This window comes from Pundamilia nyererei, unplaced genomic scaffold (genome assembly GCF_000239375.1).
Source record: "Pundamilia nyererei isolate P.nyererei 1_Seehausen unplaced genomic scaffold, PunNye1.0 scaffold00066, whole genome shotgun sequence".
NCBI classification, from domain to species: domain Eukaryota; kingdom Metazoa; phylum Chordata; class Actinopteri; order Cichliformes; family Cichlidae; genus Pundamilia; species Pundamilia nyererei.
Genome location: NW_005187467.1, coordinates 1,823,093 through 1,849,082, shown reverse-complemented (window position 1 = coordinate 1,849,082; position 25,990 = coordinate 1,823,093). Strand labels below are relative to the sequence as shown.

The 25,990-nt window shown below is 39.2% G+C and overlaps 1 protein-coding gene across 2 annotated transcripts; it reads right to left on the bottom strand.

The window, feature by feature from the left end:
* Nucleotides 1-1,416: 1,416 nt before the first annotated feature.
* On the bottom strand, nucleotides 1,417-25,114 carry cog6 (component of oligomeric golgi complex 6). 2 transcript variants are annotated; one of them, XM_005735973.1, is made up of 19 exons: nucleotides 24,899-25,114; nucleotides 24,319-24,462; nucleotides 21,146-21,217; nucleotides 20,910-20,968; nucleotides 14,573-14,684; nucleotides 13,661-13,743; nucleotides 13,363-13,433; nucleotides 12,377-12,470; nucleotides 9,671-9,799; nucleotides 8,602-8,693; nucleotides 8,274-8,338; nucleotides 8,102-8,193; nucleotides 7,595-7,712; nucleotides 6,272-6,403; nucleotides 5,952-6,119; nucleotides 5,344-5,451; nucleotides 3,674-3,727; nucleotides 3,506-3,585; nucleotides 1,417-1,936 (listed from the first exon to the last, which is right to left on the bottom strand). In XM_005735973.1, exons 1-19 carry the CDS (start codon nucleotides 25,031-25,033, stop codon nucleotides 1,789-1,791), a joined length of 1,956 nt encoding a protein of 651 aa, XP_005736030.1. In that variant the 5' UTR covers nucleotides 25,034-25,114; the 3' UTR covers nucleotides 1,417-1,788. The 2 variants fall into 2 exon arrangements, with proteins under 2 accessions (XP_005736030.1, XP_005736031.1); XM_005735974.1 differs by lacking the exon at nucleotides 24,899-25,114 and adding an exon at nucleotides 24,739-24,824.
* Between the last annotated feature and the right edge of the window lie 876 nt (nucleotides 25,115-25,990).

Here is a 25,990-nt window from a genome sequence, read left to right as displayed (position 1 = left end):
CACACAAACAGCGATTTGTTATTCAATAACCCTGCTTCTCAAACATCAGTGCACTTTCTGCCAAAGACTGCTGTGTAAAAACACTCAAGAACCCAGCTTTCTGTTGAACTGGAACAGAGAACTGGGCTATTTAAAAGGACTTAAAAACGCTGTCCAGATGCTGAACTTTGTGGTATTCCATTTATTCCCAGTACTCAATGTCCTGGCCAATGATATCTGAGTAACATCCGGTGACTGGGGAAATCCTGGGACTCAGTGCTGGCAGTGCTGCCAAGATCAGGCTTGTTGCCATGAACCCTGATGTCAGATAGCAGAAATGAAATGCTCCCTCTCAGACCACAGGCACAATCGATTGTGGAGATTATTTTTGCTGGGCGGAGTCAACGTTTTGGCGATGTGATATTATATGACGTCGCCAGCCGTGAAGTTTACTGTGGCAAGAGACTAAAAATACTACAAAGATCAACTGTGCTGTGCATGCGTTTATAAATAACTAAGACTGAAGTTAACTTAAGGACAACTCTTTTCACTTGCATAAGTCTGGCCAACCGTATTCCTTAATCCTTGGGTTTTATCAACAGAGAAATCCTTTGTTCAAAAAGTTAAATATTCTCTGTGTCAAACCAAAACCCAGTAAGCCTTTTATTTCTACATTATACTGAGAAAGGTATTGGCCACCTACACAACATTTTATGACATCTCATTCTAAACCCACTCGCATTTTTATGGAGTTGGTTCACCTTTAAAGCTACTGCAGCTTGCATGGAGTGTGTCTATGGGAATTTTCATCCAATCTCCATTCCGGTTCATCCCAAAGGTGCTCATTGAGTTTGAGGTTAGTGTTCTGTGTGGGCCAGTCTGTTCTTAAACACCAAACTCATCCAACCATGCTTTTATGAACCTTTATCCGCTGGGGCACAGTCGTGCTGGAACACAAAAGGGCCTTCCCCAAACTGTTCACACAAAATTGAAAGCATAGAATTGTCCAAAATGCCTCAGTAAGATTTCCTTGGAGCTAAAAGACCCAAGACAACTCCAGAAAAAACAATCCCAAAGCATTATTAAATTCAATGATGTGTGACCTAATACGTTTGCCCATATAGTGTGACTTTAATTTAGAGGTGTATGCCTACAAGTTTTATATGTAAATGTATAGACAAATTATTGCTCTGGGTGTGCGAAGAAGATGACAAGATCAAATGTTGGGTCAGCAACTACATTCAGTCTCACTGAACTCATATTAAGGACTGCATGGAAGCCAACTGCACCTATAAAAAATAAATTCTGTGTTAAACCCACAACTTCAAACAGCTGCGATTGAAATAAACATGGCCTTTGTTGGAGTTTCTGAGGTTCCCCCTTGCAATGCTGTTTAGTTTTTCCCTGTCAGTATAGTGAAGAAACAAATTGGACAAGTCTGTTAAATTATTTTTTATTTTGTTTTATATAATGTTCAATATTTTCAGTACAGATACTTTATAGATACACTTATAGAACCCAAAGAGCACACAGGGTGAAAAGAGATAGAAAGCCCCAGTGAAAGTGAAAACATCATACAGCATATACATATAATGCTCTCTATATACAGGTCCTGTCTCTCTCTGAGGTCAGTGACCACACCCCACATTTCCCAGAAAGTACCCCACCTTTACTCCTACTTTTATATACTTTGATGTTATTACACTATACAACTTACACGGCTCTTTAAATACCCTGCGGGTTGACCTTTGCTGGGCCTGTGCTTCGCCCGGTGTATTTGAGATCAACAAAGTGGCACAAAAGTGTCTCTCATGACAGCAAGGTCTGAACCTGCTGAGGGGATCTGGGCACCAGGTTTTCTGGGTCGTTGTAGGCATTAGCTGGGCTGGTCAGAGCTGTGTAAACCTCCCCGTAGGCTCGGCAAACCAATTCTGTCGACTGGCGGAAAATCTGCTCCCTGCACAAACAAATACAACTCGTGAAAACCAAACCGTCAATGTTGCAGTATCAAATTGGCTTTTTAAGCTTTTCTTAATCGGGCAAGTGAAGGCATGTTGCAATTAATCACTGATCAAGAGCTGAATAAAGTCAGCCTTGAATGAGATGTGTCTTTTCATGTGACCAATGTGTGCTGCCACTACTGTACCAAAACAAAGAACAACAGTGTGTGGTGCACACTGCCATCTATGGACGCACGTTACAGCATTAAGGCACAAGAATCAGGTGACTGCCACAACAACACTTACTGACTTGGCAAAGAAAATACCGCTCACATGAGGGACTTTTAATCTCTTTCTCCGATTTCTGTCCCAATTTTACAGACGTCATAATTATGCAATTAAGATCTGGCGCCACTATTCATCTAAACAAAACAAAACAACAATTAGCAACAATTTCTGACAACTGTGCTTGTATTATAATAAAGCCATTTTGTTCTATTTGTTAGTACGTTGGGGTTTACGATACTGTGAAAGATATTATCTTCATATATTTTGGGGAACTAATTATAATTGGACAATAACATAAAAGGAACATTACTACGTTTTATTTTAGTTGCGACTTCTTTCTCTACAGACAGGATTTGCTTCAGTGTTGTCCAAGAAACATTAGGTGACCATTTTATTTGCAGTGCAATAGAAAGAGAGGATAGAACAACTGGGCTGAAGAGCCTGGTGAGAGGACTCGGGGACACAGTGGGAGCACCTTGGTTGTATCCCACTCACGCTCTTGAGAATCCATATTTTTAATTGGCCCGCAGAGAACGAGGTGGCACAGTGCTGAGTGTAACACCACACACTCCAAACCAAGTGCACTAAGAAAGAAAAACAAAAAGTGAAGCGAAAGGAGTCTAAAATCACATTCCCATTATTTGTGGGCTCCAGGAGCATTTTTCAGAGTGCAGGCGGCTGTTTATATGTGTTTAGGTGAGCAGAGGAGCGGACATGAGCGATAGCGGGGAGAGCGGGAGAAAGACAAAGAGGAGGGATGATTTCAGGGAACGAGCGAGGGTGAGAAATGGACCAGAAGCTAATTAATGGCGTCCTGCCCATCAGTCCTCCATGTCCATTAATAGAGAACATTAACCTGAGGTACAGAGTGCTCCTCAAGCCTGCTGCACTTTCCAGTAAACGTAACTCATAGAAAGAGCCCTCCAATGTAGCAGCTGCATTGAGCTAAAAGCATGTGCTTTTTCTGATCAGTAAGACAAATACAGCCAGTCCTGCCCACCGTGCTCTTGATGTGTTGGTGGCTTCAGCAATTTAGTATCCAAACTCTCTGTAAATTTATTCGAGTGTTTTGTTTAGAATGCAGTAATGATCATATTACATCTGAGTAAGTGATGAATGTTAAACATAATTAGGTCGATGCTCCGGTTCTATTTTTATTCAGTCAGAACAACGCTCTCCACTCTGTTATTACACCAGGTGATTTGGGTAAACATTTAATTTGAGGCCTGAATATTGCATGTATGCTGTTCTCTGTGTGAACAGAGAAACACCTATCAACATTAGGGACAGAAACTCACTTGATGGCTGCACTTAGCAGGAAGTTGAGCTGCGGCATCACAAGCGTGTCAGGGGACGACAAGTACCGATCAAACTGGACCTGTTTGCATGCGAAGGGTAACAGCAGGCATCATGAATCAGGTATCTGCATGGGCCTTAGCTTTATTAACACATTTAGCATAACTCACCATTGCCGCCTTCACAGAAGAGCTGTCCATGCCGGGGAGGAGGGACAGAGCACCCTAAGAAAAGAAAAGCAACTGTCAGTTCAGAATCCACCTTCAGGTTACAGCGCTCGAGCAGCAACAATGTAAAGAACTGAACAAAGGTAAGGCAGTGGAGGGTCTCCATTTGTTCACGTCTGCATGCAGTGCCAAAAAGGTTTCTTTGTGTACTGTCTATGCTGCCTTGAGCAGCAGCTATAACCTGCTCTTCTGGCCAAAACTTAAAATGCTTACAAAAAGGTAATCGTAATTGTGCATGGCTGAGCTGACCCCTAGAGAGCTGGCTGGAAAGATGATTTACATTAGGGCTAGACGATATGATCTAAGTGCTAAATCATGATAAAATGTCATCTTTATCTCAGCATCTATAAATGTAAATATGCATCAGTGCATGACACTTCCTTTCTTGTCCTTTTAAAAGGCCTAACCGGGTTAGTTGGAGCTATTCCTGATTTAATTATATGTGGTTTAGATGATTTACAATCTGAAATTTACAAAGACACTATTTTAAATCAGTACCCAACCTCTAATTGACCTATAAGACACAGAATTAGGAAAATACTCGTCAGTGTAGTTCATCTTTGCAAAATTACTGAAATCAGAAATGCACGCCTCGATTTGTGAAAAAGAGAAATGCCCTTCCTAAATCCTGACGTTAACTACACTGAGTAAATAAATGCCTGACTGTGTGCACACAACAGCAGATACCTTTGAGGCAATTAGCTGCCACTGATTATCCAGAATGGTAACATTAAGTCAAGCTTAAGCGCCTAAATTGCCAACATTAAAACCAGCAAATAGAAAGCAGTGCAAGGTTCAAAGCAAAAGAGTCGTTTTATAGGGATATGGATACATTAACAGACATACTATGAACCTACAAAGTCATCTGCTAGCAACAAGCTCTGTGAAAAGCCTCATTTAAAATCATAGTTTTGTTTTGTTGTTTCTGAAATTTAATGCATCATAAAAAAAACCCAAAATACAGCACACCACACAGTATTAAGGAGTTAAACAGTTGGGCTGGAATCAAGTGCAAAAGGCGTGATTTAATCTTTTTAAAAAGACAACCACAAAACCCCCCCCCAAAAAAAAACAAGACAGGCCACCCGGGCAGAGAAATAGTCTGCAGAAGATCACAGTTTATGATTGACCTCTGTGTTGAACTGCAGCAGCAGGGTGTGGTATGTCCTGACATGACCCAGAGTCAAAGCTTGCATGCTAAACCACAGCTATGGGTCTTAGTCAGTCCAGTGGCAAAATGTGTCATAAAGAGGGTGGAAGGCTCATCAGCTCCTATCTGCACAGGACACAACTGGAGAACCCATTTTTAAATACAAGCTGATAAGATCTGCCCTTCTCTGTTGCCTTCATCTGAAAAATCTGATGGACATGCTATTATGCCCTAACAAAGAAACTGGTCATGTAACCATAGCAATAGTAAAGCCTGTAAATGTGTCTCAAAGCGGTAGTGCAAACAATACTGCGGGAGTCTGTATACTGTTAAAAAAAAAAAAGAGAAAAAAAAAGGAGGACCATTAGCGTGTCTAACAAGAGAAATGACAGAAAAAAAATCCAGTTCTATAAACTCATAAGTGAGCACATGTGAACATGTGTTTAAGTGCTCTGTGTGAGACCTGTTCAGCACTGTGCTGCTGGACACAGTTGTAGATATAACTTAGTCCGGCTCTGGTTAGCACGTAGGATGCCTGCTCGTTGATCAGAGTGTCCAGGTGAGCCTCGATCTGAAAAATGTGGGAGAGAGTGGCTTCAAATTCAAGTCCAAGCCTGCATTGTGAATAAATGGTACTTGTGATTAATAGAGAATCACTGTGCTGTTGATAATGAAGCTTCTACTGGAGCTCTTGTGGTGTTCAATTACACAAAAAAAGTGCTAAAAATAAAAGGGGTAGATGGACTATTGGAGCGTGAACAACAATGCACGATGCACACCCTTTTATGAGACAGCAAATTAGATCTCTTTAGTGAAAGATTTGGCCTCTGCGGATTGTAATGAAAAGGATGGGAATAATTATCAGCTATTAATAATGAACAATACAGATGCAGTAATGTGGAATAACAGAGACTTGTGATTCAATAAGTCTTGTTCCATACCGGCATATGGTTCTTAATCATTGTTATTAGAGTCACGGTGTTTACTTATTCATCAATTACAGCTACGTAAAATGAGAAAAAGAATGTCTAATTCACTAATTATTTATGTATGTTTACAACTGGAACAGACCTGGAACTCGAGCATCTCAAGCCTCTTGTCTGTAAATTCAAAGAGGGCCAATGTGGTCTTCATGACATACAGTGAGTTGACCATATATGTAGCCATGTCAGCTGTGCCAAGGTTACTGGCTGACACAGTACACAACTGTAGGAGGGGGTCCAATATGCAAGAAAGAACCTGGAGGAGAAAAAGTAAGACAAAGCCTTAATCACTGAGTTAAATAGCACCTTTTCTAAATTAATAGATGGAAACAAATATTACAATAGACAACAATAAAGGGAGGTTAGTTTAGGGAATACATTTTTTTAAATCCAAAAACATGTATTTACCTGAGCAAAGTCAGCCTGACGAGCATCCAGAGGAACTACTGAGGAGTCGTGGGAGGCCAACACCTCCCTGAGAAGGGTGAGGGTCTGAGTGAGGGAGGCTGTAGGTCCCAGGTCTGCAGGTGGTAGCTCCACCTGCTCAGGCAGACGGCGCCATAAGACAAGATGTAAGCGAAGTAGAAAAACAACCAAAATGGCAATCGCAATGGTTAGTTGTGTGCAGGATATATCCTCCACACAGGCAAGTTGTCAACCAACTACACTGCACACAATGCTACAACCTGCTATCACACTGATCCTCAGTCGGTTGAGCTGTTTTTTTTTAATGAAGAGGGTTTTGATTTTATTGGCCTCTGGACACACAATGTAGAACTGAGCATGGCCACCTTTGTCCAACTAATAGAGCAAATTATGAGAAAGCTGTGTTCCTGGCATTAGGTGGAATTGACACCAAAACCCTGAGGGCCTTCAATTTGATTAACAGCAAGCTACAGCAATAATTCTTGTAACTGCTATCGATCGGGACACAGCCAGCATGTAATGTGGAAGAGCTACTGCTCGTGCTGAGGTATATTTGGATGGCAATTTGACTAAATGGTGACAAGTCTGGTGTTTCTTGGCAGCTAGCGCCATTTTGATGATGCGGCCAGCAGGCCGAAATTGTTTACAAGCAGAAGTGGTTCAGAAATAGCCTTGTTGTGTTTGAGGGTTTAGACGTAGAGCTGAAATATACAAAGTGTGTCCACATGGTGCAATACTAAACTTCACTACACTGTCATTTAAGCATTTTTATGAAAGAACATTGTGAACTTTTATCTCTTTCTTTAGTTAAGATGTCGTAAAGAGGCTAACTGATACTGGCTTTTTGAGACCGATGATCTTTTTTAGGGGACAAAAAAAGAAATAAATACTGACATTTCACCAGACATTTCTTATAATCATAGACAAATAGTAAACTGAAGCTATAACAAAAAGAAAAGTGATGATATGACTATTTAGAAACTCTCTAACACAGTATTTTACAAACTAGTTTACAACTTTTGACGAAGATTTGTTACTAGAAAAGCTACCTCAAAGGAACGCTCTTTGTGTCCTCATGGGATTGAACCAGGGACCTTTTGCTTGTATAGTAAATGTGTAACACAAGAGGATATGGTACATAACGAAGACAGAGTGCTCTCTGCTGGACAGACAATATGGTGACACCTTTTCTAAATTACGCTACAAGTGTTGTATTCTCTATTATTATGTCTGCACTAGTGATTTTTTTAAACCGCCACTTCCCCACAAATGTGTGAAGAAAAACAATACTGTGGATTATGCTACCTTGTCCATGAGTCTGCTTGCATGAAGGCTTAGACTGTTGAAGAACATCTTTTTGCTGAGTGAGTGCATTTCCTCAATAGTGATGAGCAAGGAGGCCACACTGGTTCCAATGATTGAGCTGGACAAAGACCAAATAGGGAGATAAACAGACAGCCACATTCAGTGTATGTTTGCATGATCAATTACCTTTTGTTTGCCATTCTTTAGCAGAAAAAAACCTGAAATCTCACACTTTAAAAGCTTAAAGTAGCATCTTTTGTCCAACCAAAGGCGTGAAACCTGAAAGTTACTGTAATGACTAATAGAAAATAAAATAGAAAAGAGACTAACTCCACAGTTTGCAAAAACCAGTCGAAAAAGCCACAGAATTCTTTGTTCTACACAATGAGTTCATTGATTATTTCATTATTGAAATTGATGTTTTTCAGGTTTTTGTTGCTGATTAATCAACCTTTCATTTTAGCTCTGCGGTTGCTGCTGAGTTATTTGGACCAAAACTTTAAATACCTGATGGTGTGGTGGTAGAACTTGAGCAAGTTGGACAGCTTGTAAAGAAGGACAGCGCCTGGCTCTGCTACGATGACTTGTTCTATCCGAACCTGAGGAACATTAACAGTGAGTAAATCAGTCAAATAGTGATGCACAAACAGCCGTCCAGTAGTTTTATGTGATTTCTCACTTTTAGCGGCCTGCAGACTCCTTCTGTAATGTGTCCAACCACTTCCTGCATGTTATCCTCCACGCCTAATGCAAGCAAAAGGCCCAAAGACATAAAAAATACATTAGCATTTGAGATCACTGTATATGTAATCACTGGATTCATAAATATACAACTGAGAAAAAATACATCATTCCTTAACTACAACATAGTTAGTGAATAGACGATTTATATGACTTATTTATATTGAATTATATTTAAATGGCATCATACAACCATATTAGCCTTAGGACAGAAACCTGAACTGGATGATGGGAATTTAGCTGTGCATTGTATAATTTGTCGTTACCTTGCAGAGTGACTTGTTTCAGCAGAGCTTCCAGATGCTCTTTCTCTGAGGCAGTGGCTTGGTGCAGCCAGGCCAGCATATCCCCAACATACCTGAAAGGGTGACAAAACAGCATGTCAACAATGGACCGAGCCAAGGCTAATCTTTCCATACTGTGGTCACAGCTACAACAGTGGGCCATCGCGTTTCACTCCCCTCAGCCAAAAAACACACAGCATGAATTTTAGTGTTACATAATGGTAAAAAACAGGAAAGCTAAGCTTAAATTATTATAGTGTATGTTTGTGTGACTGCGAGTGTGTGAGCGAGGACATAAGGAGGTGAGAAAGAACTTGATGTTCTCAGAACTGTTGGTGCTTCCTATAAAGTGGAGGTGATTTTGTGTTCCAAACATGGCTGGTGTTCTGAGAAAATCTCCCATTTGGCTCCTGGGCAGAGGAGGAAGGGGGAAGATGGAGTGTGTGGTACAACAGGAAACTCGGGTACACTCAGATCCTGTTATTCAATAGACATTTAATATCTTCCTGAATTGGGTTTTAAGAGTCCAAATTCGAAGAAGTAAGGAACAAACTGTGCTTGATTTATGCTCTAGAATACTTATAGCCTAAATATTTTAAAGGCATGATTGTGCTTCTGAAGAACTGTAGAGCATTTCTTGATATACAGTGTGAGGCTTGTATGTGTCTGTTTATTAAAATTCGACTGAATAATTTATTAGAGAAGCTCTCCTTATCATATCATCAAAAACTGAATTTTCATAAGTAATAGTTGTTCAAGATTCTGCCATTTTTCTTCTGATTTTTTAAAAATTGATCTATTATTTATGCAACAACATCAAAGAATTAAAGACAAACAGCCATGTGTCTTTTGAGATGTGCAGACTTAGATATTCCTGACTTAAAGGGAAGACTCCCTAAACTATAAAGGACTTACCACAGACCTGATAACTTAAAAATGATCATACTTATAAGAAAATAAGCTCTTTTTTTAAGATAGGAAAAAGCAGTATTCAGCTCTTAAATGCAGTTTGAGAACCTAAAGTAAAATTACAGTGTGAGGGGAGTTGCACCTCAAAGGGTCATGTGAATGCATCTCTATAGGCCGGGGAGTTCCTCCTGGCCCACCACGGGTGAGGGCGTCGATAAAACCTCGAACAACGGCACACCTGCGTGCAGTGCCAAACTCATCCAGAGTGTACCTTACAAAACAAAAGGAAACAAAGCAATAATTAACAACCAAATGTAATGTGAAACAAGCAGCTGTACTGTTGTGCAGGCTGCAGTGTGGTCAGCCCGTAAGGTCAACAATGAAGGGAGCTTTTCCAGAACGAAAGAGTTTAAGGTTATTCTGAAGACCATGCAGTGTCAGGCTCTGTGACAGACTAAACAGAAGATAGCGCTGACTTAAGATTCCAAAAATTCTCATATCTTCTCTCTAAGCCTCAACATCCACAGCCAGAGCTTGACCTTGGAAACTTTGTGGGTGCAGAGACAGGTGCATTTCCGAGAAAGCGGGACAGACAGGAGAGGTCTGCCACAAAAACAAACAAAGCAAAAAAGAAAAAAAAACGTGTGAAACTTTCACTTGTCTTGTTAATCTCACGGTATGCCTCGGAAAATCTATGAGCAAATATTTGTTCTCTGTCAGGACGAATGACCTTCTCCTGTACTAGAAGGTATAAATTATTTGCAGATACTGATATTCACTGGTTTAAAACACATGTTGATTCAGCCCTTAAGCTTTTCCTCTTTCTGTGAGTAACATGTTTCAATGTTATTGACTCACATGGTCCAAAACACTGGGCAATTAATTTTTTTTTGTTCCTTAGCCTTTTCAATTTAACACGTTTAATTTGGAATTAACGTGTCAAGTCCTAGCTTTGGTTTGAGTGGATTTGCTTCAATAACACAACTGTGCGAGACAGTGACCAAAATGAATTAGCCTGATATGCGATGAAAATTCTATCAATTAGAAAATGTTTGACCCGTAGCACACCTTTATACATTTGAATGCATTTGGCTAATTTTGAGCACACAGAGCATTACCTCTGCATTCATTCTGTTGCTTCAGTCAAAGCATCAATATTTATGCGTGTCCAAGTTGTATTTACAGACTTACTGTGGATTTAGACTAATGCGGTCAATCTTTGTAGAGCCTACAACATAACCTACATAAGTGGCAACACTGTTAAAAGCATTTGTGCTTTTGCGTGGAGTTTTATGTGTTAATTACTTCGTGGTCACGTCCCAGTGTTTTGAATCTGGTGTCAGCCACAATACAAACAAAGAGAAGGTCGGGACTTTTTTCCCTCCTGGATCTCCGCTCTGTGTTGTGGTTTTTTTCCGCAGAGGCAAACATATTTGCCCCTTGAGTTTGTAGCTTTGATATTTCTTTGCACATTCTGGCATTCAGCAATCTCCCTCCACAAATATGCTGAAATCTCTGTCTTAGCCTCTACTTATGTTGAGGCTTTGACTATAACTCCTTATATTGAATGATTGTTATTCTCTCACTGATAAATTCAATAACTGGAGCAAAAAAGTTCCCAGAAATACACAGACAGTACTTAATAGGTCATTCGCAATAGTTGTGGGCTACCTCAGTGGAACGTGTAGTTGCATTTCCAGGCAGGGCACATCGGGTTAAGGTGTAGGATATGTCTTCGTTAGAAAGAGTTTTGTGGTTAACACTTACTAACAGCATAGATTTGACACAGATGAATAAATCCCCCATTACAATCAAAAGTCCCTCTCTACTTTTCAGATTCCCTCCCTGCTTCTGCTGTTAAATAGAAGTTTTTCCTTCCCGCTGTGGCCAAGGGCTTGCTTATAGGGGGTTTTCTCTGTATTATCATAGGGTCTTTACCTTACAAGTGCCTTGAAGCAACTCTTAGTATGATTTGGCTTTATATAAATAAAATTGAACTGAATTGGAAACATTTGTAATTGTACAAAACAAAACAACAACAAAAAAAACAAGACTAATGACTATTTCTCTTTGGCTTATAAGAAAGAAAATGGTAAAGATGTTACACTGATTTCTGTAGACTGCAGGGGGAATGATGCAGATAACAATCAGCAATGAAAGAAAGAAAGACTGCTTACACAGTACATTATACTGTTTGTGTTGACTTTAAAAAACACACACAATGAACTTTGGAGAGGAAAACTGAGTGCAAAGGAAAGTGATTTCCAATTTTTTTTTAATACTCCTTATAAAAACTATGAGTGATGTAGATTTGGAAATTCAAAATACAACCTTTGAATTTATACTACTTATAGAGGATTTTTCAGAAATTTGCAGACATATATTTAAGACTATTTATTTTGAGACTATTTTTATAATAAGAGGGATTGTTTTTTCCCTTTTAGCAGACCTCCCCTCTCCTGTCCTACAGGCTGCACGAGGGCAACATTCGGTTGTGCCAGGCCGTCATTTTATAACTTAGACGCTTTTTGCTTCTCTTTCCAAGATCACAGTGATAACAATGCCCTTAGTTCTCACTATTCACCACTGACTGCCAGAAGAAGACAATAACACAGTGCAATATAGTCACTGTGAAAAAAAACCCTACATAATTTTGAAGTTAACATGGATTTGTAGTGAAAGTTTGTAGATGTATTTTGTGGCCTATCTTACTATTATTACTATGAAATCCAAAATAATGTTTTAGCCACAATATGATCCTGTGGTTCAGGACTTTGAGACATGCTGACACAAAGAGAAAGACAAACACAGAGACATGCTTCTGTTAATGTGTGTGATTATATGTTACTTGTAAAGAACAGGTCGGTCCTGTAAGGCTTCCATGGCTTGAGTTAAGACGGGGCTGATATCACACGTCTCCTGGGTCAGTCCCCTGCATTCATCTATGGAGAAAGAAACAAAATAAAACAAGAAATACTTCCACTGGAGCATAATCTGATGATTTTAACAACTGAAGTCTTGAGAGTTATGCTCTACTCCTTGTTGCTAAATGTTGTGAATCATGGCGACCCTGCTGGGGACAGCAAATCAAAGAAGAAGAAGAAAACAAATTTTCTTTTGTCTTTTTCTTCTTCTTCTTCTATTTTCCCCTGAATTTGGTGACTCTGCTTGTGTTTCACACAGTACAAGCACACAGCCAAGCTTCCAGATTGTGGCAAAACACACAATCCACTGTTGTCAATCTCAACTCAAGCTGGAAACACAGATAAATCTGCAATTGTATCTGCAAGTAAAATTTGTTTCTCAGTCTTAAACAACTGACAAAAAAGAGGTTTCCCCAAAATACATAATTCTAAAACGACCAAACAACGTTCTAACCTAGTGTCACTTCACAGTTAACAAACTATTACTTGACAAATCTCTGTATTTCAGGCTTTTGGCAGGTCTAAACCACAGCAAAACAAGCGTGCGTAGAGCAGCTCATAATTTAGTCGACGCTCTACATTTTGTAATTTCATGAAGACACAAATGAAGTTACTGTGACCTAAACAGTTTATTTCCAATTCATTTGACATCAGTGACAAAACACATGGCTAAGCTGCGGAAAATATTGTAGTCTGGCATTCTTTTGCAAAGACAGACAGGATATGAGTCACATGTATCCTTAAATGTATCCAATACACGCAGTTACTCACACTTGAAAGAGCAAAGTTTTCTGTTTAAATGCGAAACCAAAAAGAACACATCATGATCAAAAGCAATAAAAAAATCATACTTTTCTTTGTCTTTTCAGAACATGCACATGCCTTTTATGTATTTCTACTCTGCACTCACTTTGAGCCCAGCGGTAGAGCTGCTCATATGAGGTCTCCTGTAACACTGCCATCTGCTCCATGATCTCTAACCTAGAAGAAGCATGCAAGCCAAGACCACACATTAAACACTCGAGACTTGCTGCATAATGTCAGAAGCATAACAGTGATGTGAATACACTTTACTGGTAATTCTTCCACTTAAATTATTAAATTTAATAGAGATGAATATAACAAAGATTAAATTACTGTAAGTGACATTCTTTTATTTCAGTGAAAGTGGAGGCAAAGGCAGTTACACAGTGAAATGTGGATCTTACCCTGCAGTTTGCTGGTTAGTTCGCAGGAGGATTTTCACATCTTCATGGATGTGTTTCACTCGGTTGAGAGCTTTGAAGAAATCCTGGCAAAATAAACAACACACAAATTATGTAATCTGAGCAATAATGCTAGCAGAACTGCAAAAACAATCTGATATTCTGGAAAAAAAAAAAAACTGTTGTTTTGGGGCATGACAAAACACATGGCATCCGGAGTCTATCCCACCCTGGACAGGTCGCTAATCCGTCCCATGGCTTGCAGAGAAAGACAGACAGCCAACAAAACCTCCTGTGAATTTCGAATCATCAAATAACTGAGCAGTCTTTGGACTGTGGGAGGAAGCCAGAGTATCCAGAGAGAAGAGAGGCACACATGTAAACTCAACACAGAAGGCCCCAGACAGCTGGTGGATTCAAACAAAGGACCTTCTTGTGATGAGGCAACAGTGCTAAGTCACTGCAACGCTCTTTAAAAACTCATTCTATGATATTATGTATATGAAGCTGAAGAAGCACTGTCTCATTTCAAAATAATTGCAAGTCAAACAAATTTAATTTTAAAAACAACAACAATGAACCAAAGTGTTGTACTCAGTAAAAAACATAAAAACATAAAGTGCATTTGATCAATAAAGCAGTTTTCTTTTTGTATTTGCATTCAGTTCTTGATATAATGTATAAAGGGATGGAAAATATAGCATTGAACATTTACTTGCTAAGAAATTGTAGTACTGTTCACATCTTACTATAGATTTCATGGAGTATGCAGGTAGTATAGCCTCGAGTAGAAAGATGATCACCGAAGACAAGTCAAAAAAATTAAAGATAAAATATAGTCTCCTAATCCTTCCCCTGCAAAACATAAGATTTGTCACTTCTTCTAATTCATTGTTCATGACAGTAGAGATTTACCTCAGTAATGGGTCCATCTCGAGACCCTCGCAGTGTGGCCATCTCCTCATTAGATAGCTGGAACTTGGTGAGGAATGCCTGAGCAACCTGAGCCCTCACCTCCAGACGCTGACTGAATGGAAAGAGATAAATGTTGTTCATTTCCTTGACTTGTCACAGCTGCACTGTAATAAAACCTTTTCTTATCCTTATGATGCACTTCTATTTTAGTTTCTGTTCAGCAGGGTATTTGCTTATCATCATGATGTTTTATGTCTTTCTATAAAACCCTTGTGGATTTTTGTCATAGAAAAAAAATTTTGTTTTCTTCAGTCTTTCATCAAAGAGTTATCACAGCATTTTGTTACGGCCCCTTGTGTTTCCTTACCGCACAAATAAAAAGGTGTGAAAAACTACCTTATATGCCTTCATTTAACAAAGAAGGGGGCAAGCTGTCAACAGGGTGCAATGATCAAAATCCTGCAGCAGATGGCAATCACACTCTTCACACACACACACACACACACACAAACAGAGAAAACTGAGAGTAAAAGCAGGGTGGGACACAGGCATCATGTGAAGCAGCTTGAATATCAGAGTAAGAGAAGAGACACAAAGAAAGCACAGAGCCAGATACCGACCAGGTTTTGTCACCAATGACTGCAGAGCGATGGCTATCAGTGTGACAATAAGTGTCTTAACACAGTAGTGACCATGGAAACCACCCTGATCAAATGGGGAACTCTGTCACGGGATAGCGGAACAGCAACGTGTCCTCCCTTCATCCCCGTGTGAGCCAACTCCTCTATAGTCTCTCTCTTTGGCAAAAGTGCAGAAATATCAGTAAATAACTGGGTTATTTGGGTAGAACAGAGGAACCCAACATTATCTGACAGTTGTGTCTCACATGGCCATTACTAGTGCTCAGCCGGCTGAAAGTAAAGGGTTGTAAAACTGTTACAGAAACTAGTAATTCAGTATTTCTCTGTAGAACTTGCCAAGGCTCAAACACACTGTAGGACCTCAAGCAAAATCTTTATTGAGATTTTGCTGCACCACACAACAGATCCAATGGCACGCTTGGATTGCATACTTTAAAAGCTGGCTTCATTACAGCTACCTGTCGACATCAAAATTGTAAGTGGTGACTGTAAAAAGTTTAGTTTTTTTTTTACTTTTTCAGCGATAAAGCAGAGCACCCCCTACATAAACTGGCCTTTTGTGTTTCAGGTTTTCACTAGTGGATTGTCCAAAGCAGCTCTTTAGCCTGTTAGAAACACCTAACAGTATAATATTTAGGTAAGGTAAAAGAACAAACTTATATGTTTTGCATAAGAAGTACCTGCGAGAAGAGAATGCACTGAACTCCAAAGGCAAAGGGAAAGAAATGGAATGAAAATTGGCAGGAGTAAGTGGAAAAAAACATCACATTACTGCGAGATAACAAATTAAAACAAGAGACACTCAAACACTGATATCGCACCAAAATAACAAGCTATGCTAACAAGGTCATTAACTAAACAGAGAGAAACCATTTCCATGTGAACATGCTGGTCCTCACACAAACACACTCACTGTTAATTCAAAATCTGTAAACTCGTTTAGGGTGAGGAGCAATGGCTGTCTGAAGAAAAACGATTTTATCACTAATATGCAAATTTATGCAGCAGGCTTTGACAAAAATCTAATTGGATCATCTGTTCTACAGTCAGATACTGTGGTATAAACATGGAATTTCTATCATTTAAGGTACTTGAGTTATTATCTTCACAATGGGAGAGAGGGAATAAAAAGACAAACGCACGGATGTACAACAACAACAAAAAGAAAAATCATTAGCAATTTCTGAAAGGGAACAATGAAGCTTGCGTGTTTATTTTCAGTTATTATGGGTGAACCACTACTTATTATTTACTCAACTTCCCATTCTAAATAAAATACGACATAATGCGGTTCATCCTAACTCGTACCCCGTTGTTTCGCATCCTTAATTCGTCTTCGCCGTGTGGAAACGCCAAACTTGACAGACATGTTAGCAGCAGCACAAAAAAAACTTTGCTCCCGCATCATCAGATTCACCTTTAGAAGATAAGAAATGCCCCCTCACATCCGAGCCAGGAGTGACAGACCCGTTCCTCCAGGATGTAAATCACAACAAAGAGGCTGTACAAGGTGAAAAGAGGGGGATTGTGGGAGCTCTCTTACACACCAAACAAGAGCAAAGGAACAGTGGAGCAGGAGGATCATTTTCTACAGTGCTGTCAGAACATGACACATTCTTCGCAAGACTGCAATTACTGAATACCAGAGAGAGGCACAGTACTTGAGTGAATCGGAAACAGCACACTGTAAGTATGACAAGAGACTATGGGTTAGTGGTTCAAAGGAAAATTAAGTCAATATTTTACCTTTGATCTTAACAATATTCAACACGTGCAAAATTGAATTAGAGCTGGGTCATGTGACGAGATCAAAACAAGTCACAGCCTGTGTCTTTGCTGGTGTCTCTGTGTGTGCTCAGATTTCCCAATAAGGCCGATTGATTTAGTCTCTTCAAGCATGAAAATTGTTTAAGCAATATAACACTGCACAAGCTCATAAACAGCCTTGTCAGTACCTTCTTAATTACCTCACAGTGCCAAGCGCTATGAGCTTGGCACCAAGTTTATAAAAACTGACAGCCTGATTGCAGAGCACCGTTTACCAATTCCATTTGCTCTTATGTAAGGTGACTTGTTTAAAAAGAATTGCAATATTGCTTAAATTGAAAAATGACTGATAAGCATATGCATAAAAAAAAGAAAAGAACTAGTGCAACACCTCTCCTTAATAAGCAAATGTCCAATAGTCTCACACGAGTTCAGAAGCATGTAGGTCGATTATGCATTAGCATCTATCAGGGGCCATTTCAAAGAATTGCAGAGAAATTTGGCACTCCCAAAGCTGTTAGCCATGTGCCAGCGATCAGAGGGAGCATGCAGTTACATCAGAAAGCATAAAGGCATACTCACAGCCATGTCCTCATTAGCAGCAAGCTGAGTCTTAATAACGCTCAAGTGTCATTTTACACGGGTTGTTATTGATGTCCCTGATTGTTCTCTAAGGGGTTTCAGCACTCTTGTATTTATTAATGACCTGCCCCGACGTCGTACTGAGAACATTTATTCTCAGGGATCCATATTTGATCATTCATCACATGCTCACGGAATTAATGTGGTAAATGAGTTTCTGCCACAACGGAAATGCAGGTAAATCTTAGCCATGTAGGCAGCCAACTACGAGCATCTCAGTAAACAGCTCCAACAGTTCATGCCCTTCAGCTCTGGCTCATGCGGTTACACGGAAACATCTGTTTGTGAGACGTCTAAACTTGTTCAACACCATGACATGTCACACTAACCCAATGATCACACAAAGCAGTACAGGTGGGTAACATTACATTTCATTACGGAACAGCACACAACATATCAACCTAATGTGCTCTTGCTGACAGCATCTTTGAACAGAACCAGCTCGAAACAAAGGAGCTCTATGCTCCCACCTTTGCTTCTGCACACTGTAAGTGATCTGCTGTTGCCTTCCATTTCATTAGTGTTGACAAATGACACAGTGCCACCGGCAGATAAGACGGCAAACAGTAGAGGATAGGCCTCCTCGGCCAAGTAAATACAATTTTGGAGCATCTGCAGGCCTTTGAAAACGATTACACTCTCTCAGTAGAGCTGCCCTGTAAGCAAAACATGGGGGATTGTGCAGCAAATGCAGCACTGCTATAATAAGTGTCAACAGGACAAAACATAAAAAAAGAAGAAGTGTCTCGGGACTGCAGAGGGTTGTGTGACCTGAAATAGATCGGACCAAGAAGACTGGAGTGGGGTGGTGCAGTGAGCTGAGTGGTGGGTGGGTGAAGAAAGACAGCCTGACTGCACGCTTCCCTTGGCAACTCTTCTGGGACAAAATTGCTGAAGACAAGGTCATAGCCCAGCGTTCACAAACTGTCCAATCTCGTTGTGGGGGCATTGCGGTTCTGCAAATGAAAATGTCACACAGACAGACAGCAGGTCCCACGGGACTGCTACGCAAAGAAGAAGACAAGGCAAGAGGCCACTCAGAAGGGCATTCTTGTAAAACCTCTGACTGTTCACCTTCAACAGGACCCACTGCACAAAGCGACACATTGTTTTTAAAAAAAAAATTGCCTGCACACGCTCACTGTTGGCTTTATCCCCACCGGTGTCTTTCATTGCTCTCAGTCTCGGAACTCATCTCCTTCCTCTTCAATCTTGCTGCCACTGCTCCCATGTCACCTTTTTGTCTAGGAGGTCCTGAAGCTGTGCCAGTGGAGCATGGAATTGCCGCAGTACATCACAGCTGTCAGCAATGTCTTTTGCCAGGAATCTACATTATCTCTACCCCTGCCTCCATGTCAACTGGCAAGGTCACTGAGCGCGGAGGTCACATCTGGCACAAATGTTAATGAACCCAACCCGAATTGTCAGCCATCAGCCAACAGGATGTTGGGAGGGGGGGGGACATTTTATTTTTACATTGCTGCCAGCACTCTTGTGGCCAAATTCAGATTAATGAAACCTAGATAAAAAATTATTGGAAGGCTTTCAACCAAAAAATATCCATCAGTATTCCAAGAGCTGTAAGAGAGTACCCAATATACACTGCGTGTCTACAGTTTGACTCGGTATCATGAGCTGTACTGGATCTGCATATCTGATAGATGTTAATATGTGCTGTCAGCAAATTTTAATGTACACACACCCACGCAGGAATGTACTGACGGCTGCTCTCCAGTAAGAGTCTGGCTTCAATTAGATCTGAGAGCGCACAGGAAAACCCCCACAAACCCTTGATTTTGAGACTTACATTTACATGTAGAGAAGACTGTAAGGATTATTAATATTGTCTTGTTCTTCTGAATCTTAACTGTTAATTATTTTACAGTTATATTCAAAGTACAGTTAAAAATGCAGTAACATATCATAGGTATCAGTAACATCAAATCACCTTACTGTCTTGTGCAGTAAGGTTTTTAAGTGCAGCCAGAACTTTAAAAAGCTGACTTACTAAAGCACACAATTTAAGCTTGATTTGGACTTCTGTGGGAAATATTTATTCCAACTTACACAGTAACCAGAAACTCCTTTCATAACTACACCGCAAACTTCCGCACCATACAAGTCGCTTTGCTATGTTTTCGACCCGGCAGCTTTCTCGGAAAGATGCATGTCGCAGAAGGTTACAGCGTAGGGTTAAAATAGGGTTCCGGCTATGGTGCAAGTTACAATGTAGATCTGATGCAGAAGTACAGTTCATGTTCACGTGTAACACTATCACCTAAATGAGTGATGGTCAGACAACTTTCAGTGATAACCTTGTACTTCCTTTGTATCTAAAACTGGGATTGCACCTGTTCACACGCCACTACTGGAGCCCACCTTGATGACTTGCAGTAGTATTCACTGCAGTAGAAATCACCAAGCAACTCAAGACTAAGCTGAGCCCCACATACTTGTGGATATCGAAACTGTAACACTGGAGTAAGTAGGACAACTGGAAGACAGATGGTAGTTGTCCAGATTTGATTCTCATTGCCCCCAATGGTGTGTGTCAATGAATAAATGAGAACATTGGTTTTTGCAGAGGTGGTATAGAGGTGTTAAAGATTTATAAAGCATTTATGTGTAAAGTCAGCTGAATTAAGAGATATTTTAACGTTTACTTTAGTAATTTAAAGTAAGTGTTAAATAAGTAATAAGCATAACTGGCCTGAATTTGTAGGATTCTGTATTAGTTTTATTTTTATGGCCTTTTATGGTCTGCTCCTCTTTTGCTGACCATCTTATATTGTAAACAATCAGAATAGTATTACTACTACACTTGCATTTTTTTAAACATGTTCCAGTTAAATGGAGAAGTCCTCTTTGGCAGCTAACAGTACGAGGCAAATATGGGAAAACAAGAAAGTGCTATCCTATACTGCATGATCCATTTTTCCAAACAAACTGGGTCCAATAAACTTTCAAATAACAATAAAGTAAAAAATAAAAATAAAGTTCAATAACTTTCAAAGTCAACCAATCTTTTTCCTGCTGCAGAACTTTACTTAAGTGCATCAGTGCACTTAAGTATACGCAAGTTATTCCATCCATTAATGTGATAAAAGATATTAAGATTGTCAGTCAGCCATTAAGTACAAATTATAGGCATCCAACTGAACTGTCTATTTCCTTTTGTTTATTCTTAAGGACAATTCACAATTGATTCTTCACCTGTATCCTTTTTTAAAAACATAAATATACATCAAGTTACAAGCTGATCTCCACACACATCCAAATCTACTCACTTTTCTCCTTGCAGCTTGTTGGTTTTCACTATGAGGTCCTGTGTTTGCTCTTTTGCAGCCTGTAGAAGAGGGATTATGTTTAAAAGACAGTTTACAATAACTATATTCCCAAAATAAACTCTATAATCACTTTAGTCATATTTTTGATACACGCCATCAAGCCAATAAGAATAAACTAGGTCATGTTTTTTAAACTTACGGGAGAATTTTGAAACATATGGAGCTGATTAACGTACCTTTAATCTATTGGTCATTTCTTCACAACATGTGCTCATCGCGTGGACATCCTCGTGAACACTTTCAAGCTCCTACAGATCATGTGAAATCAGTTACACCAGCACTGATGCACCTCTGATCACATTCAAAAACCAAACACAAGTCGTACTAACTACAGTGTGCCGTGAGAATATTTCTAAAGCTGGTCCAGACCACACATTTTTGTGTTTTGGATAAAGAAATATCCAAATTGTAAGCATATTTTTATTTTATTAGATGGAGCACTAGATTTCTGCAAGTCATCTGGGCTCTGAACTCTAGATCAGTGACTCGCCCAATAACTAGTCTTTTCGCACAAGATCTAGCGAGTTGCATATAGAGAGATAAAGTATCTGTAGGACAGATCTTGGATATCAGCTTTCGATTAAGGAATGTACTAGTGTGATATTTGGATTGGATAGCAGCCTGATCCTTACTCAAAATGCCTGATCTGGTGTTGTGACAACAGCTGATTTAAAAGGCCAATGCATTTAATTCAGTTCTTAGTTTACAGCACCACAAATCAGCTGCAGTGCACCAGTTTCTAATGGGAGAGCCAACATAGCAGGGAGGAAGCTCACATCAAAAGGTGAGAAGTTTGGAGCCTTTTCACATCTGTGATGCTAAAAGCTTTTCTCTGTATGTTTGCAAAAGCTTTAACCGTTAACTGTGGTCAAATGAGTTGACATAACTGACAACATCCAGCATGCTTTCCCTAATACAGAAATTCCCCAAGTATGTGCTAGGGCCTATTGATGGGGTGTGAAGGTATGGTAGTTGCGCCCATCAGTTACAATCAACTCATTAAAGAAAATAAAAAATAAAAAAATTAGTCAACTGAAATTATTTTTTTCCTTACGCAATTTGATAACTTTAAACAGATTGAAACACACAATTTTGAAAGCTGAGCCTTTTCAAATGTTACCTGACTTACTTCTATAGGATAAAGGGTAAATCAGATTATAGTCCTTTTGGTCCAATCATTGTATGGGACTATAAAATAAAATTCTTCAGGATTGGCTCCAAAAGTCATGCAAATAATTAAATTAAATTTGTGTGATATTCAGAGATGTGACTACAAGTTTGACTGCATGGACAGTTTTCACATATCAAAGTGGGCCACAGTTGGGGAATGGCTGCCCTCAAGGCACGCTCACTCCTAATCTTGTTATGTTTACCGCATCTGTATCTTCTTAGCTCCACTCAGCATGTTGTGTGTGTATGTGAGGTGATGCACCCATAGTGTGACTAAGAGCAGGGAACGGAGAAACCAGGATGACCATGAATGGCCATTTGGCCACATGCAGTGAAGACTTTAAACTTACCCTAAATGAGACTTGTGCAACTAAATTTACAAAATAACATGAATGCATTTTTTCCTTCTACCAGTTCATCATTTACCAGCAAATACCAACTCTGTAAAGTTATATTCTTGAAAGTATTTACATTCTACATTTAACATTTACATTTATTCTACAGTAGGATATGCTGTTGCTTTAAACAAAAGATGAAATGATTCCCAGTTCTCTTCTCTCCTCAGAATAAGTAATGCAGTTTATTGAAACAACAACTGTAGTGGATCAGTACTTGATTTTGATACCACGGTATCAGTATTGTACTGTACCTTCTCAGCGTATTGTATTTGTGGCCTGAGAGGTCAAACCCACTGGTAAAAACATCCGTTAATTGAATAAATGCTGAAAAAGCACACAAAATATACAACTGAAGAAAAACAAAAGTTAAAAAAAAAAATCTTATAAATAATAAAAAATTGAATAAAACCAAAGCTCCCTTAACTGCAACAGAAGTTATTTAAGGGAGATAATAACATGAAGTAAAGACAACATCATAAAGCTACTGAAGTGACAGAAACTGAAAGATGCAACAGACTCTACTGAGACACGCCTAAAATAAGCAGGGGATCTGTCAGTGTTGTGAGAGAGAAAAACAGGAAAGGCAATAAATAATAAGTCATATAATACTGTAGATGTATATTTGCTGTTAGCTGTTTACTGCGGCTGTTCTCTCACGTTATTGTCTCCTCTAAATCCTCCTCATTGTGTCTGTGTGTTCTGTTGCATGTTTTGTGAGCTTTTATTTGTTGTCTGTGCTCTTGCAGTGTTTTTACATTTCAAACTTCCTTCATCCTGATGCTGGTAACACAATATTGTGAAAATCAATCCTTCATTGTCATTCAATCATCTTTAACTTTAATTTTCTTCTGCCTTGATTATTCTAATGCACTTTTCACGTGCATCTCTTGGTCCTCATTAACTCGTCTCCAACTGGGGCACAACGCAAGGAGCAAGGCTGCTAACAAAATGTAGGAGGTGGTCACATATTACACCTATTCTTGGATCCCTTTACTGGCTTCCAGAGATATTTAGAATCCACTTTAAAATTCTGTTATTAAGATATAAAGCTCTACATGGACAGATCCCTGCTTATCCCTGCTTCTAAGACCTTATTAATGCACTCAGCCTCTCAGTCTAACCAAGGTTGTTATTATTATTATTATTATTATTATTACTACTATCATCATTGTTATATTTTTTTAAGTCACAGTGCATTTTTAATTTCTCAGCGCTACCATAGCCTTGTATCAGAAATGGAAAAAACTGGATCAGTGCTTCCTTAGTACGAGAACAAAAACTAACTATAAATTACTTTTGGTGCATTTGAAGTATGAACATACCTGTAATTGCCTGCTAGTAAAGGCTTAGAATAAAGGGAAGAGATGTCTATGATTGAATGATGGCATTTTTCTCCACAGAAGCAACTTTAAAAGCATTAATGAATTCGTTTTGAAATGACATTGGCACACAGAACTACATAAAAGTAATGACTCATTCTTCGTCAGAACAAAATATCTAGTATTAAAAGACTATGAATGCCCAGATAAATTGTTTGGAAGTAGTAGAAGTCTTAATAAATCACTCTCTCTAATTTCACTCCCTGAAATACTGTTTTCTTTAGAAATAAAAAGTCCTAATATTTACTGTTTTTATAAAATAAAGTTAAAAATTAACAGATTCATTTGCTCATTGTGGAAATTCCCAACCCACCTCAGTTACTGCATATATATTTTATACATTTTTCTGGCTATGATCCCACAGCCTTGAGAGCTCATCAGTTATAATAAACTCCATATCACCTCTTTTACTCCTTTAAATATTCGCGCAAACTCCTCGTTGATCGCCAGACTTCGCCTCTCTATATCCCCGCGAAGATTTCTCCTGGTGCGTAAACTGTTTTCAGTGAAGAACACCGACAGCGCCTTCAGAGCCTCAAGCATCTCCTGGAAGTACAAAGCAACAAAACCATTACTGTCAGCTGCAGTGTTGTGACAACTGTAATGTCCCAAGCTATCAGCTGCTTTAGCTGGCAAATCCACATATCTCAAAATGAACATAAAATGTGGAAATAGTTTTGTAGCCTGCATTTTCACACTTGAAGTGTATGTTTCCTTTTATTTGAGCTAAATAACAAGCACTTTGTGGTGGGATAACAAGAGTGAATGGATGCAGCAAAAAGCTAAGTCTTGGACAGCTAAAGATCTGACCAATGTTATTACCGAGCTTTGATAGAGTCAGAGATGATCAACTGCCACCTGGAAAGATTAACTTCGAAAAATCATTCTAATAATAATGAACGGCCGATTTAAACACGACTTATTTCGTTGCTACATTCAGCTAGTTAGCCAAAAAGCAAGAAGCTAACGTCTTCCGACTTACCTTGTCGTTGTCAAGTCTGGTTTCTAATATCTTATTAAGCTTCCTCGACAGAGGATTGTTCGGCTGTGAAGCCGCATTTGCATTTTGTGCTGCAGTCGAGCTGTCAGCTGAAATTTCTACTTTAGTATCAGCCATTGTACACAAACACTTCCACGTCAACTTTGGGAAAGATGTTGTGGTCCGTTTGAAATAAACGTCCGTCTGGATTCCTGACTAGAAACGATACAACGTTCCATCGTGTGAGCTCAATATTGGCAATAATGCGGAATTAAAATAGAGGCTTTGAAAGTTTATATACCCATTTTACTCTCCCGTGCCTTTAAACTACTATAGAGGCTTTAGCTAAACAATTTAAATAAACTTGTTTTTGTTAATTGACTGCTATGTCCTCGAAATTACTGCAAGTGCGGGACAAGCGCTGAATGAAATGGTCATATTTACTTTTACAAAGAATAGAGTAGGCCCAAGAGGCTTCATTATTTCCAGTTTCTTGTGTCGTCAGTCATATCTGTGTCACATTAACGTTAACACATATGAAGGATGACACAATAATGTAAAGAATTATAGCCTGTTAACGACAGGCTGAATAACTTCCTCCATCTAGCTGCCTTCACACAATTCACAGGGAGCAAAGCTGCATATTTAAATGCTTCTGGCAATATTGCACTCTTTAAAATTCAAGCATGAACTCGAATCAGAAATGAATAAATGAAAAAAGCAAACACAAGACATTGTTACTAATCTGAAAATGTTGAATAACCCACTTTTGCTCAACTGCACTAGGCACTTCCTTGGTTTTATGCAATTAAGATAGTGGGTAAAAACTCCAAGGAGTTTAAACCAAAGGAAAATAATAAAAGATTTGCTTGAAATATCTAACACAAACTTTCAAAGAAAGACAAACTTCCAGGTAGAGTTTTTAGAAAGGTGCAGCCAACTCTCAGGTTTGTCTTAAATGAAAGATGCATCACAAATATCCGAAATCAGCCAGATTAAAAAAAAAAAAACAATAATAGTGAGACTGACACTGTAATAGGCAGTAGTGCAAATTGCATTACGAAAAAATATGTACACCACAATTCAATATATATA

Excerpts from the sequence above, each read along its gene's own strand:
- cog6 (XM_005735973.1), bottom strand. The coding sequence starts at position 25,033 with ATGGCTGATACTAAAGTAGAAATTTCAGCTGACAGCTCGACTGCAGCA. Across the intron at positions 13,744-14,572 it reads GAGATGGACCCATTACTGAG|GATTTCTTCAAAGCTCTCAA; the intron begins GTAAATCTCTAC and ends TTATTTTGCCAG. Across the intron at positions 8,194-8,273 it reads GAGTCTGCAGGCCGCTAAAA|GTTCGGATAGAACAAGTCAT; the intron begins GTGAGAAATCAC and ends AATGTTCCTCAG.